Genomic DNA, 14,765 nt, shown 5'->3' on the forward strand with positions numbered 1-14,765 from the left:
AAACAGTCCTCCATAAAATGTGCTGCACACATCTGGATATTTGGGTTAAACTGTTCTGGAACAGTTTTGTAAATACCACTGATTTGTAGTCGTGTCCTCTTTTGGAAGACCAAACAAAGTAGTTTCGCTTTCACAACGAAAGGCTTAGCGGCTTAGCGTGCGCTGAGGCCGGGATAGAGTAAGCTGAGGCGTCGGGGTCGAGAACGGCACGCCCGGTGGAATGAGCGGCAGCAACCACATGTGACGACCCCGGGCTGGATTCCGCTTCATCCACGGTGAAAGTTGATGTAGTCCCTCAGCGACCAGCACAGATCAGCTCTAGGCATGACGAAGCAGATATCGTCCTCTTTAGGAAGACCAAGCAGTTTCGCTTTCACAACGAAACACACAGCGTCTTCAGGACATGGCTGCAGCGTCAACAATACTACAGCGAGACTAAAAGTTACGCCTTCTTTCTTTGCGTGAACATTTGGACGGCGTTATGCAAATCTTCCCACATAGTGAGGTAGGTATGTGGGGGCGTGTTAGAACGAGACGTTTTAGGTAGGTGTGGCTGGCTCTTAACTTTTATAAAGAATATCTCTTTGGAACACTCCAAAGAGAAAGGAAAAATTGAAATCGCATCATATGACCCATTTAAATCAATTTTGGATCATATTCAGGAAGTAAGACAACAATAAGTTTGTGTACAGTTGCTATATACATCCGCTACATTTTTCTGTCTTGTTGTGGTCTGGTTGTTTTTTTTTACATGCGACAAGTGACAGAATGTTTACCAAAAAAATCACTATTGCAAAGACACAGACCAGAATACTTGTATGTCTAGCTTGTTAGCAACACAATTTTTGTTTGTAATTTGTTTTTGTAATGTAAATTCGAATTACATGAATATAAGGTACACTCTAAAAAATGCTGGGTTAAAAAGGGACAACCCCAGCTATTGGGTTGTTTTGACCCAGCAGTTGGGTTACCCAACTGCTGGGTCAAAACAACCCAATAGCTGGGTTTGTCCCTTTTTAACCCAGCATTTTTTAGAGTGTTTTAGAGTTTTTTTTAGTGTCTCTGAAACGGTCAACTCAACTCTGCGCTCGTAAATTTATTATACACTTAATATGCAATGCATATAACGTACAATAATCATGATATTGATTTATTTTTGACATAAAAGGTCAAATGAAAACGCTTTTGTCGCCAAGACAAAAGAGGGCGCCAGCACGCCGAGTCAAGCAGGAAGACGTGTTTTTAATTCTACAGCAGAGATGTTCTGGATTAAGAAGTCCCTTCAGTTCTGTTTTAAACCAGGAGAGCGGTATTATTTTTAATTCGTCTTTAAACTCATCAGCTATTTGTTTTATAACTCCGGTTTAGCGTTTTATTTTCTTCAGCACGGCAACGTCTTACGTTTTTAGTCGTTTAAATGAATTAAACCCCGTGGGAAATACGTAACTTAAAGGTTTGTATTTTTTTGTTAAATGAGTTTCATACAGTTTAAGTACTAGTTTTAATGTGTTACTCTCTAAAAAACAAAATTCTCAAATACTCTTGATTCTCTCAAATGCTGTGAACTTTCTTTCTGACAGTTCTATAACATTTTCAGACATCGAATTGATTTCAGGTATTAGTTTAGTCAGCCATAAACCACATTTTTGGGGGGATTTCTGCCTGTAATCACAAGGATCCAGGTGCATACAAATGCAATTCAATCCAACAACTTTCATCCCTGTTATGAGATGTATAACATCAATAAACATTTACCACCCCATTTTACCTTATGAAGTTAATATGCTTTTAGTTGCATACATATTTTAATACATTGTTATTCTGTAACATGTTACTTTCAGAGAACACATATTCAAAATAACTATGTAAGGACCATCACTTTTCCTCAGTCTAAAAAAACATTTATGAAATATAATATATAGCTGCTTTTACATTTGATCTGATATTTCTCTGAAATGCTCTGCAGTGCCCTGTGTGCGTCATCATGCCGGTCCAGTGCAGTAACTGCGTCCAGAGACGTGCTGTGCTCAAACGGCCCAAGACCGGACACTCTCTCTGTAAGGACTGCTTCTTCTGGGCGTTCGAGGAGGAGATCCATCAAACCATCGTGTCCGCCGGACTCTTTAACCGTGGAGAGACCGTGGCCATCGGTGCCTCGGGCGGAAAGGACTCTACCGTCCTGGCCCATGTGATGAAGGTCCTGAACGAGCGCTACGGTTACGGCCTGAGCCTTCTGCTGCTTTCGGTGGATGAGGGCATCACAGGCTACAGAGATGATTCGCTGGAGACGGTGAAGAGGAACCAGCAGCAGTATGAGCTGCCGCTGAAGATCGTGTCTTATGAAGAGCTGTACGGCTGGACCATGGACGCCATCGTGAAGCAGGTGGGATTGAAGAATAACTGCACTTTCTGCGGTGTGTTTCGCAGGCAGGCGCTGGACCGAGGAGCCATGATGCTGAAAGTGGACAAGATATGCACAGGCAAGTGATCAGTGTCTTTCACTGCCTTTACCAGTTTGATCAAGCATGTCTGTGTGAGATTTTAAACATTCTGCAAGACAAATCATGTGTTTCAGTGTTAATAAATCGCATTGTCCCATCTCAACCTTAAAGGGTTATTTCACCCAAATTCAATCCAACAACTTTCATCCCTGTTATGAGATGTATAACATCAATAAACATTTACCACCCCATTTTACCTTATGAAGTTAATATGCTTTTAGTTGCATACATATTTTAATACATTGTTATTCTGTAACATGTTACTTTCAGAGAACACATATTCAAAATAACTATGTAAGGACCATCACTTTTCCTCAGTCTAAAAAAACATTTATGAAATATTCCTGCTTTAAATAATGCCAAGTGCCAGAAAGGGTTAATGCAGGGTCTTCAAACTGGGGGCCACAAGAGTGTGCAGGGGTCTGTGGAAAAATGTAAAAATAAATAAACAATTAAGATACAATTAAATATTTAGAATAAAATAATTAAATAATCCATCTATCATCATCATCCATCCACCATCATTACTATAGTGAGTAGAAAAATGTAATGACGTGTGTGTGTGTTTTTTCCACATTAAAATTAGCTGAAAATGTATAGGTGCTTTTACATTTTAGAATGATTTGCAGCAGGATGATCATATTTGGGGGTCTGTGTCACACAAAAGATTGAGAACCAGTTAAAGATGTGTTTTGATCTGATATTTCTCTGAAATGCTGTGCAGTGCCCTGTGTGTCATCATGCCGGTCCAGTGCAGTAACTGCGTCCAGAGACGTGCTGTGCTCAAACGGCCCAAGACCGGACACTCTCTCTGTAAGGACTGCTTCTTCTGACGAAAATGTGGAATAAAGTCGTTATTATTGTTTTCTCTGCGCAAAAATGCATTCTCGTAGCTTCGTAACATTACAGTTGAACCACTGATGTCACACGGACTACTTTGTCGATCATCTTGGTATTTTTCTGGACCTTGAACGTGGTAGTTACCTTGCTGTCTATGGGAGGGTCAGAGAGCCCTCAGATTTCATCAAAAATATCTTAAATTGTGTTCAGAAGATGAACGAAGGTCTTGCGGGTTTTGAACAACACAAGGGTGAATAATTAATGACAGAATTTTCATTTTTGGGTGAACTAACCCTTTAATATATTGGCAAGTATGTTTGGAAATAGAGATATATTTACATTCTTTCAAGATCCTCTTTCAAATTATGCAAATAACGCAAAGAACATTTCTTATAATGATTAAAAAAAGTAATTGTCACTGATGAATGGTCATGTTATTGTTCTGTCTTTTATTTATGGTTATTTAAATAATTATTATTATTATTTTTTTTTAGGCAAGATATCACTTTAAAATGTTTGTTTCCTGTGGTAATGCATAAATTAACCTTTTTGTTATCAAAAACATTATTTAATATGACTGAGTCATCCTGAATGTATTAGATTACACCTACAAAACCTTAAGGCTAATTTACAAGGATTTATAATTATGTTTTATGATATTTATACAGTGTAACGCTTAGTTCATTTTTTACATTATTCTGAAATACTCTGAACTCCTATAGAAATGAAAGTGACAAGGGTAGATCAAAAAAATCATCCTTGTGAAGAAAGAAAAAAGTTCAATAGAGTTAACACTTCTCTTTTATGGAGGACCAAGCCTGCAGAAATGAAAATTAAATATAGAAATAAATGAAACGGACCAGATCTGACACTTTTCTACCAAAGATGCAGAAAGGACCAGCTCCCTTATTTCCATGTTACATATAGAAAAGTAAAAGTAGATAAATGTATAAATATACAAATAAATGAAAAAAGAAAGTATAAAAGGAATTATATAATTTCTTCCTTTATTTTCCTATTCTTTCTTTTTTCTGCAAGTTTGGCCCTCCATACCTATTTTTTTTTCTTCAAAAAATAGATGTAATAAATGTTTTTTCCAAGGCTGATAGGTGGAATGATGTTTGTTTTGTTTATTGAGCAGGTCACAATGCAGACGACGTGGCAGAGACGGTGCTGATGAATGTCCTGCGTGGAGATATCGCTCGTCTCTGCCGCTGCACCTCCATCAGCACTGCCAGTGACGGAGAGGGTGCCATCCCACGCTGCAAGCCCCTCAAATACGCCTACGAGAAAGAAATCGTCCTCTACGCCTATTTTAAGAAGCTCGATTACTTCTCCACAGAGTGCATCTACTCGCCCAACGCCTACCGGGGACACGCTCGCGCCTTCCTCAAAGACCTGGAGTCCATCAGGCCCAGCTCCATCATAGACGTCATCCACTCCGGCGAGACGCTCTCTATAAAGGAAGGGGTGAAGATGCCGGTGCAGGGAACGTGCTCGCGCTGCGGCTACATCTCCAGTCAGGCGCTGTGCAAGTCCTGTGTTCTGCTGGAGGGCCTGAATCGAGGTTTACCCAAACTGGGCATCGGGAAACATCACCGTCTGCACGGCAAAATTCTGGCTCAGGAGCCTTTGACCGAACAGGAGGAGAAGAAACTGAAGCCTGTGGACTTCTGACACAAAATCGAGACTAGATTTGAAAAACTGGACATTTCCGTTACGTTTCCTCTGTGTTTTTTAAGATGCTCGGGGATGAATGTTCATAATGTGAGATGATTTTGTTTGTTTTATTCAAAGCCCAGCATTTTTTTTTGGAATGTCACATCTTTTGTTAATGCGTTTGCTGAAACAGCAACTTAGAAAACTGCCATTTAAAACCACAGATCTTGTTTTAAAGACAGACACGAACTTTTCTAAGTTATGCCACCTTCACGTCAGGAGAAACGTTTCAAATGCTCTTTATGACTTTTTAATTTATTTAAACAATATTCATAACAATAAAGATACTCATCATTTCTCCATTCTGTTTTCCTGTTTTAGGATCATAACTGTAAGTCTGATTTTATTGAAAAAAAATACATTTTACTGTCATTATTATTGTATTCCTTTTCCTTAATGATTTTTTCAAAGGGAAATGATTTCTTTATGGAAATGCAATAAATAAATAAAAAACATAATAGTTCTAAAACAAAGTTTGATTTTAGGTGAAATATGAAACTTAGCCAGCTTTATTCCAGTCAAAAATAATTGAAATTAAACTGAATACATTCAGTTACACCCCAATTTATAAGAATTCGATCAAGTCAAAACAGCTTTTTACGACGTGTCTTGCAAGGGAGCGAACAAATAGTTCATTTTAAATTGAAAAGGATCGTTTGAAAGACATGTAAGTATAGATGCAGAGGCAGATATTGATAGTAACATACAAAATAAAGGACTATTATGTTGATGATGATGACAGATTTTCAAACTTTAATCCTATTTTTCAAAGTATATAGTTGATCAAAAACAGTACACCTACAAGATGTCATTTATAAAAGTTTGATTGAATCCTCTTCTTGTTCATAACATAAATATGACTACATGTTATGATATGTGTTTTGCTCTTCGGCCGCCAGGGGTCGCTGCAGTGAAGCGAGTTCCTCTGTTCTGTGCTGTTTAGGGGGTCCAGGCTGGTCCAGCCACACAGACCTGCGTCTAGAAGAGCAGGAAAAACTTCAGCAGAGACTTGTCTTCTAATAACGAGCTCTACACACTGTTCTCCAGACTCGGATCAGGAGCGGAGTCCTTCTGGAAGCACGCGAACATGGACGATCTAGGTAAAGACACCCAGATTCACCCACATGTTGTTTGCAGAGAGACACAAACATAGCGGAAAGATAAGAGGGAGAGAGGCTAACTGCAGTAGCCAATGAGCTAACGCACAAGATCAGAGATACAAAGTAACAGTTCCACTGAACGCGACGTCACAGTGATACAGTGTACCTTCACGTTCCATTCTGCTGAGCGCGTCATTGGTAGCTGTTACAGTTCCTTTATTAGACTATCACTGTTCAAACTGATGGGGATTGATAAGCTGTGTTGGGCTGAACGTTGCTTTTGTCCTTTGGGAAGCATCTTTATTCCACAGATGCTGTTTTTTTCTCTTTAAAGTGGCACTGCTTGTGCGGAATCTTGCTGTAGCACATTGTTTGTTATTAAATTTGCATTTCTTTCCTTTATACATTCAGTCAGAGCCAGTTAAAGTTGATTAAAAATGCACAGCAGTTGCAGGTTGTAGCTCCAGACAAGAGAGTAAAAAAAAAAAAAAAAACTTCTAATAGAATCCCAGATTTGATCTAAGATTTATAATGTGAACATTAAATAATTAAAGAGAAAATACCATCCACAAAGCTATGTGGTGTATCACCAGTCGAAATGGCACATTTGACAGGCATTTTTGCTTAATTGGATAATGCTTTCCAATCAGAGCTTCGTTTAAATCCTTTACATTTTATCAATGCAGAAAGCCTCTCAAGCCATTCTTTGTAACCTGGATGTTTTGAGAGTAGTTTGCGGATTCGTTTGTACTCAGAACAGACCTGTTTTGTGTGAGTGATTGATTGATAATAGCAGGGAGTTGAGAGACAGTTTTGTATTTATTGATTTTGTGAACTGCTGGTCAGATAATAACTCCATAGGATGGGTGTGTCCTCTTGGGGATGAACTGACTCCACCCATAACAGCCTTCATCCCACTGCAGCCCCTCTGTCACCTCAAGCTAACTAGATTGTTGTATTAGTATTAGCCACATTACCACATAATACAATAATGTAGTCTGATTTGATGCACAAACGTTTAGCTATATTAAAGGAATAGTTCATCCAAAAATGACAATTTTCTGAAAATGTACTCACTTGATGCTGTTTTTTTCTCTTTAAAGTGGCACTGCTTGTGCGGAATCTTGCTGTAGCACATTGTTTGTTATTAAATTTGCATTTCTTTCCTTTATACATTCAGTCAGAGCCAGTTAAAGTTGATTAAAAATGCACAGCAGTTGCAGGTTGTAGCTCCAGACAAGAGAGTAAAAAAAAAAAAAAAAACTTCTAATAGAATCCCAGATTTGATCTAAGATTTATAATGTGAACATTAAATAATTAAAGAGAAAATACCATCCACAAAGCTATGTGGTGTATCACCAGTCGAAATGGCACATTTGACAGGCATTTTTGCTTAATTGGATAATGCTTTCCAATCAGAGCTTCGTTTAAATCCTTTACATTTTATCAATGCAGAAAGCCTCTCAAGCCATTCTTTGTAACCTGGATGTTTTGAGAGTAGTTTGCGGATTCGTTTGTACTCAGAACAGACCTGTTTTGTGTGAGTGATTGATTGATAATAGCAGGGAGTTGAGAGACAGTTTTGTATTTATTGATTTTGTGAACTGCTGGTCAGATAATAACTCCATAGGATGGGTGTGTCCTCTTGGGGATGAACTGACTCCACCCATAACAGCCTTCATCCCACTGCAGCCCCTCTGTCACCTCAAGCTAACTAGATTGTTGTATTAGTATTAGCCACATTACCACATAATACAATAATGTAGTCTGATTTGATGCACAAACGTTTAGCTATATTAAAGGAATAGTTCATCCAAAAATGACAATTTTCTGAAAATGTACTCACTTCTCAGGTCATCCGAGATGTAGATGAGTTTGTTTCTTCATCAGATTTGGAGAAATGTTGCATTCTATCACTTGTTCACCAATGGATGCGCTGCAGTGAATGGGTGCCGTCAGAATGAGAGTCCAAACAGCTACAATAATCCACACCACTCCAGTCCAGCAGTTAACGTCTTAGAGCATGTTTGTAAGAACTTCAAATGCTTCCTCCAGTGAAAACGTCTGTCTCCTTTTGTCCCCCCAGCATATTTGTTTACAGCTGTTTTGGACCATTTTGGCTTATAAACGGTTCTTGGTCTGTACCCATTTTTCTCCTGATTCAGACAAGATGACCTTTTCACTGGAGAATACAATATCATGGATAGAGGTAGACTTGTGCCGGTATTCGGTAATGCGATATATCACGGTAATGAATATGCACGATATTGTTATCGTGGGCACTTCTAAATACCGTGAATAATTGTATATTACAAATTATTCCGAATTTTGAATGCATTTTAAGAATTCTTTTCCCATCAACTGGTCAAAATGCACAACGCCGCAACACGCGTGCGCACTCTGATGTAAACAAGCGCGGACGAGAAGCGCACGGCGGCACACGTGAGACGCTCTGGATGAAAGCGCACTTTCACTCTCTGACAGCAGATGGCGCTAAACTGCAGAAATAATAATAATTCATTTAAATGCAACCGTTACCCCGGAAACCCTGTAAATAAAGCAGCTGCGCTACTTTCTGTTTCTGAATCATGTTTAAATGGTTTAAACAGCCATTCAGATTTGTGTATTTGCTATAATGTTCATCACAGCGCCAAATACTTAAATATTTAGACTTAATAGGCTATTCTTGTAATTCGTCTGAACATTCGTTAATCTTGGGTATTCCAATATTTAATAACAGGTTGTTAAAATTAAAAGTTGCAACCGTGTTATTTAATGAGCTAATGTGAACTAAGAATTGTATTTTTTAAACAAAGTTTAATAACTTCTGTAGCAAATGTAGCTATTGCTCATTGTGAATTTTAATGCATTAAGGTTAACTAACGAGGTCTTATTGTAAAGTGGTACCTATTGGTCTTTATAGTTCTTTTGCACTTTAATCGGTGTAAAACTTTTAACTTTATACATTTTTCTGTATTGCTTTATTGCATGTAAACGTTCAGTTATTTTTGTTATAAGAAAAAAGTTATTAAACCTGTTATACTGTATTATGACAGCACTTTTTTTTAAAACAAAATTTCAGTATCGTATACCGTGATAAAAGCAACATGAAAATTTGATACCGGCATATCCCTAGATATAGGATTCGTAATTTAGCAGGAAGCACTATTTTGAAGTAAAAACTTTGTTTCTTACAAACACACAGCTTTTTTTCGGTCATTTATTGATAGACTGGAGTCATGGTGAGGTGAACTATTCCTTTAATAAACCTCCTTTGATAAGCTTATTTATTTTGCTAGCCAAACTATTGTGATTCTGATTGGTCAGTTGCAGCGTTGAGCGGTCAGATATTTCTAAATAATGACCATTGACCAGGACAGCACTGTATAACAGACCACTCATCTGGTCAGTGTTTCCTACATAGCCTTCTGTCTCTCTGCCATCTCTACATAAAATAATTTGATCTCAGATCAGCATTTGCTCAGACAGCAAGGTAACAGGTTCGATTCCCAGGGAACGCAGGAACTGATGAACTGTATAGCTTGAATGCAATGCAAGTCGCCTGGATAAAAGCCTTTGCTAAATGCATAAATGTAAATGTGTATTCATTTCGGAAGCTACCCTGTGATAAGTGGGATAATGTACAGTTAGCTGGTCATTATCACTTGATTGTTTTGCAGTAATGCCTGGCTGACTCTGACATAAGAGCAGTGCTGATTATGAGATGTCTGAAGAAGGAATATATCTGCTGGTTGTGTTTCAATGCATGTTGTTGCATGCAACTCGTTCTGTCCAGAGCCGGAGTGACAGACGAGTGCGTGCCGTCAGTGTGTTTGACTTTGAGTTTGGATCTGATGCTGCTGTACAGCAGTTTGCATCAGACGGGGAAGTCCAGCGCCTCTGTTTGGAGTGGGGGAGGGAACTGACTCACTCGAGGGTCAAAGGGCAAATGAGAGGAGTTTTTCCAACCAGCTGCTCACAGTGGAATGCTTTATTAGCTTCGTTAGAGGCGATCAGTGTTTCAGATGAAGAATTAGCCTGCTGATGAGGCCAGATGACCTCAAGTGTATTTGGACACATAAGTAGAGCCCAATGAAATCCATTTGGATTTTTCAGAAATTCTGTTTTAATCGTACTGGATTAAATTTTAATGGTTTTTATTAGGCTTTCAAAATCAAAAGGTCTTTATAAAAACTTTAACAATTTAATAATCTGTTAATGTTAACAATAATAGGGCCTTATGAAATGTGTTTTACTGTTTCAGAAATTCGTTTTTTGGATTCTTCGATTTGAGTTATGATTTATCACACAAATGTATTATTAAATATGATAATACAATTCAAATAAAAGTTTAACAGTTTTTCTTTTTAAAGCGTTTTGGATTCTGTTTTTGATGGTTAATTAAATTGTAATAATTAAAAAGGATGCCTAATTAATTTGATGTCATAAAATGTTAACAATTTAATCATTTTACAATTTGAACAACAATTAAGGCCATATGAAATGTTTTGTCAGTGTTATGGGTTTTAATCTAAGTTTTATGATTTCATACAAATTTATTAGGTGGCCTATTTAAAAAATGGTGGCATTCAAATAGTAATATAAATATTTAAGTTAATTGATGTTTTAAAATTGTCTTTTTTTTAAATTTACAGTTAAATTAAAGCATTGACAAAAATGGGACTATTATTGTTGTTGTTATTATTTTGTACATTCTACTGTGCAATAGTAATATATTTCTGTTATAGTTTCTACAGGTTAATCCAAATTTTTATTTTAGTAGGTTGTAGTGAAGACCGTTGAGTTTCTCTTTGTATCGAATGATAATTTTCTGAAATGAAACGGTAAAATGCTGTTAAAGTGACCTTCAGAGCAGCTGTAGAGATGCAGTTCATGTGTTGATGTTCTCATATGAGCCAGCAGATGCTGAAAACATCACAGGTGTCACTAGTGTTTCAGAATGTGTAATAGACTGCGCCATTCATTCACAGAGACACGCAGAGCATGCAGGATTCATATTTAAATAGTCTTTTTGCGCTTTAATATTCACAGACACTAGTCCATTTCCTAATTTGATCAAGTGTACAGCCTTAATTTTAATTTTGCCAAATTCCCTGACATGCTGTGTTAGACTGTAAATTCCATTTTTGTGGCTCGATTCTGTGTTTTCCATATCACGTTTGTGTGTAAGTGTATTAAAAAATGAAAAGGCCATAGGAAGTGATTCCTAACGTCCTGACCCCAGCACGGCTCCCCAGAGCATGAGTGGAATCCATATAAAGCCCTGTATTCTCCCCTGTGGTGATCCAGAGATGCAGAACTGGGTTTACACTCTCACACACACGTGCCGTTAAAGAGGCTGTTGTGGTCATAACACACAGGTGCACAATGAGCGTGTTGTTCGAGCGAATGCTGTTTCTCATCTAGGCCTCATTGGACGAGTCATCAAGTCATCACAGAACAACGCTGATTTGTCTGTTTAAGAATTTGGCTTTGGCCCACTCAACCACAGCCTGCTGAATCACTAATGCTTGATCAGATGCTTTTTTACATTTCTAGTGGTAACTTAACAGCCGTCTGGTTTATTAAAGATATGTAAAGCAATCTAATGCATTTAACCCTTTAACTGTCACCCGTCCCCTCTATAGTGAAGTTTACTTCACTATATTACAATTAAATCCTAATCTAATCATGACAAACTATATATCGTTGGAAAGGTCTAAGACTCCTAAATAGATATTTTACCAATGTTTTTGTTAAAAATGATGTAGGAAAAGTAATGGATTAATTTTTGACAAGAGTGCACCTCAAAAATCTACATCATAGCAGGAGTTCTGACCTTTGTCACAAAAAAGTTCTCGATCACACTTTAGAAATCATCAGAAATGATATATCAATTGAAAACTTTAAATCTCAAAATTCATCCTTTGAAACCCATTTTAAAATCAAACATTGCATTACCATGAAAATGGTACGTCGATATCATGTTACAAAATGTTTTCGTTCATGAATTATAAAAATGTAAGTTTGGATCGTGCACGTTCACGTCTATGTTCAAAAATGTGAGTGACAGTTAAGGGGTTAAATGGGAATTTCTGTACTTAACTGACCACGGCATTTTATCAGCTGTTGCGTCAAAATCTCGTAATCATGTATATTAAATATCAAACGTGGACAGGAGAGATTTATTATATAATTTAAGAAAAACATAAAACGCATGCTGCTGTCTGTTATGAAAAAAAGATTTGATGTTTTTGAAAGTCTCTTCTGTTCACCAAGGCTGCATTTATTTGATAAAAATACACTAAAATGGTAAAATGTCGCCATTTAAAATAAGTTTTCTATGTGAATATATTGTAAAATGTAATTTATGTCTGTAACGCAAAATTCTGTCACATGATCAGAAATCATTCTAATATGCTGATTTGCTGCTCAAGAAACATTTCTGATGATTATCAGTGTTGAAAACAGTTCTGCTGCTTCATGTTTGTGGAAACCATAATACGAATAAGACTCTTTGATGAATAAAAAGTTAAATAGAACAGCAGAAATCATAAATCTTTTTGTAACATTGTCTTTACTGTCACTTTTTTATCAATTTATTGCATCCTTACTGAATAAAAGTACTTGTTTCTTAAAAAAAATCTTACCCACCCCTAACTTTTGAACAGTAGTGTATTTAACTTTAATTTTATTCAGAATCTTTGTGATTCTTCAGAACTCGTCCACACGTCATTCGGATTGGCTTTGATTTTGTTCTGTGCCACGAAAAAGTGCTTGTCACTAGAATCTGTTCGAAAAAGGATAAATAGAAAAGTGACATAGCAGAGACCCAGACACAGACTAAATTTCCCCTTCCCAACGCACACACACACACACACACACACACACCACTCCTTGGTCCAACCTGCCCTCAGACCCTGGCCACAGGGTCCCGCCTCACTTCCTCAGGAAACAGTAGAGAAGGAAGTGGCTTTGTGTTGAGCTCCATGACCACGTTTTAGACCCGCTCAAGAAATGTAGAGCTTCTGTGACGAGTCAGAGCGGTGTTGGTGTGTCCTTGAAAAGGGGTTAGTTCACCACAAATCAACATTCTGCCATCATTTACTCAGCCTCATGTCAGTCCAAACCTGACAAAAAATACTGAAACCGTTTTTAAGACCATATACATTTGTGCTTTTGAGTTGTACTGGTTTGTAATGATTCATTAAAATACAATTGTGAGATATGTGAATATGAAATCGCAAATGCTGTGGTTTAATAAATATATGCACTGCGTGTTTCAGAGTGAAGCGTGGAACTGTGTTCTTCTACACGCGAGCAGCTCATTATCTGCTGCTGTTTACAGCATTTCCACACAAACGCCATCTCTGTATCTGAGATTGGATCGCTTTAATGTGCATTTGGGAGTGCAACATCTTCCCAAACTCGATTAAAGATAATTAATAAAGGAGCAGCTTTAAAATAAAAGTTTGATGGTTTAACGTTTGTTTGAAAATGAAGAAATTAAGACAGCCTTAAACATAAGTATTGTAATTTTACAGTTGTAATGTAAAATTAAATAATTATTATTATTATTGTAAGTACTCAAATATTTTATAGTGAAAAATAAAATGTATTGATTTTATTTTTGATTTAGTAGTAGTAATAATTATTTTATTTTATTCTTTTTTATTTGCAGCCTTACCAACAAGCACAGCAGACTTGGAATTTCTACATCACATTTTAAATCATAATCACTTTTTTTAATATTTGACTTCTGCATCAAGTTTTCTGAAGTTATTTGGTATCTTGTGTGAGAAACGCGAACTTTTATTAACGTAAAGCATCTTACAATCTTTCACTGCATCAAGTTTGACGTTTGAACACCGTCATATTGAAAACTATTTTCAGGTTTCTCTCTTCGATTTTCGAGTTTCTCTCAGTCCTAATCGAAAGCATTTTTAGGGACTTCTGCCCTCTGATAGTTGAGAAGTGCTGGTCACACACATGTGAAACTTTTTATGTGTTCCATTAAGTACGGCATGCAGAATACTTGAAGATTAGCTTAATAATGTTACCGGGTTTTATCAGCGGAGAGTCTTTTGACTCATTATTGTGTCATTTCTGGAGTATTGGTCTATCTGTTCTCAATTACGCTCATGGAGCGACGGGCGGGCGCTGAAGGGGCGATCAAAGCGAGGCTTTGCCATGTGTTTGCCTGCTGTTATGAGGTGATTTAGATGAAAACTCTCGGAACGTTTCCCCCTCTCTGTTGGCCTTTTCTTTCTGTATTTCCTTCGACCTGGTTTTCAGTGCCCGCTCCCCCTCTCCCTCTGGCCTGAGACACAGCGCTGATTGTTTTCCTGATGGCCTTGGATGTTACAGCAGAATTCTTCCCACATGAGTGGATTTGGGAGATACTCCCTGTAAGCGCCGCCTGTCTAAATGTTCCACTGGACTCATCAGAGGTGTGTTTGAGACACAGAAATGTGCAGATGTTGTGTTTGTTCATCGATGCCCAGTGGTGTTATATAGAGAATCACGTGAAGTCCATGCACACAGAAAGCTCACCAGGCCCAATAATCAGACATTTCTTCACAACACAGGGCTTGGTGTGTTTATT

At 37.6% G+C, this 14,765-nt stretch overlaps 2 protein-coding genes across 3 annotated transcripts in view; both read left to right on the plus strand.

Annotated features, from left to right (window-relative positions):
- The first annotated feature begins 1,221 nt into the window (after positions 1-1,221).
- On the plus strand, positions 1,222-5,322 carry LOC107552165 (cytoplasmic tRNA 2-thiolation protein 1-like). Its single transcript, XM_016233994.1, has 3 exons — positions 1,222-1,453; positions 1,967-2,480; positions 4,483-5,322. The coding sequence occupies exons 2-3, from the start codon at positions 1,985-1,987 to the stop codon at positions 5,016-5,018; spliced, it is 1,032 nt and encodes a 343-aa protein (XP_016089480.1). The 5' UTR covers positions 1,222-1,453; positions 1,967-1,984; the 3' UTR covers positions 5,019-5,322.
- A 687-nt stretch (positions 5,323-6,009) lies between these two features.
- pxnb (paxillin b) overlaps positions 6,010-14,765 on the plus strand; it is a 40,172-nt gene continuing 31,416 nt past the window's right edge. For both annotated transcript variants that reach the window (XM_016234023.1, XM_016234024.1), the window contains exon 1: positions 6,010-6,160. In XM_016234023.1, the coding sequence (XP_016089509.1) occupies positions 6,148-6,160 (13 nt within the window). In that variant the 5' untranslated portion in view covers positions 6,010-6,147. The remainder of the gene's footprint in view (positions 6,161-14,765) is intronic.

The sequence above is a fragment of the Sinocyclocheilus grahami genome, unplaced genomic scaffold, assembly GCF_001515645.1.
Source record: "Sinocyclocheilus grahami isolate Dianchi unplaced genomic scaffold, SAMN03320097.WGS_v1.1 scaffold442.1, whole genome shotgun sequence".
Lineage (NCBI taxonomy): Eukaryota > Metazoa > Chordata > Actinopteri > Cypriniformes > Cyprinidae > Sinocyclocheilus > Sinocyclocheilus grahami.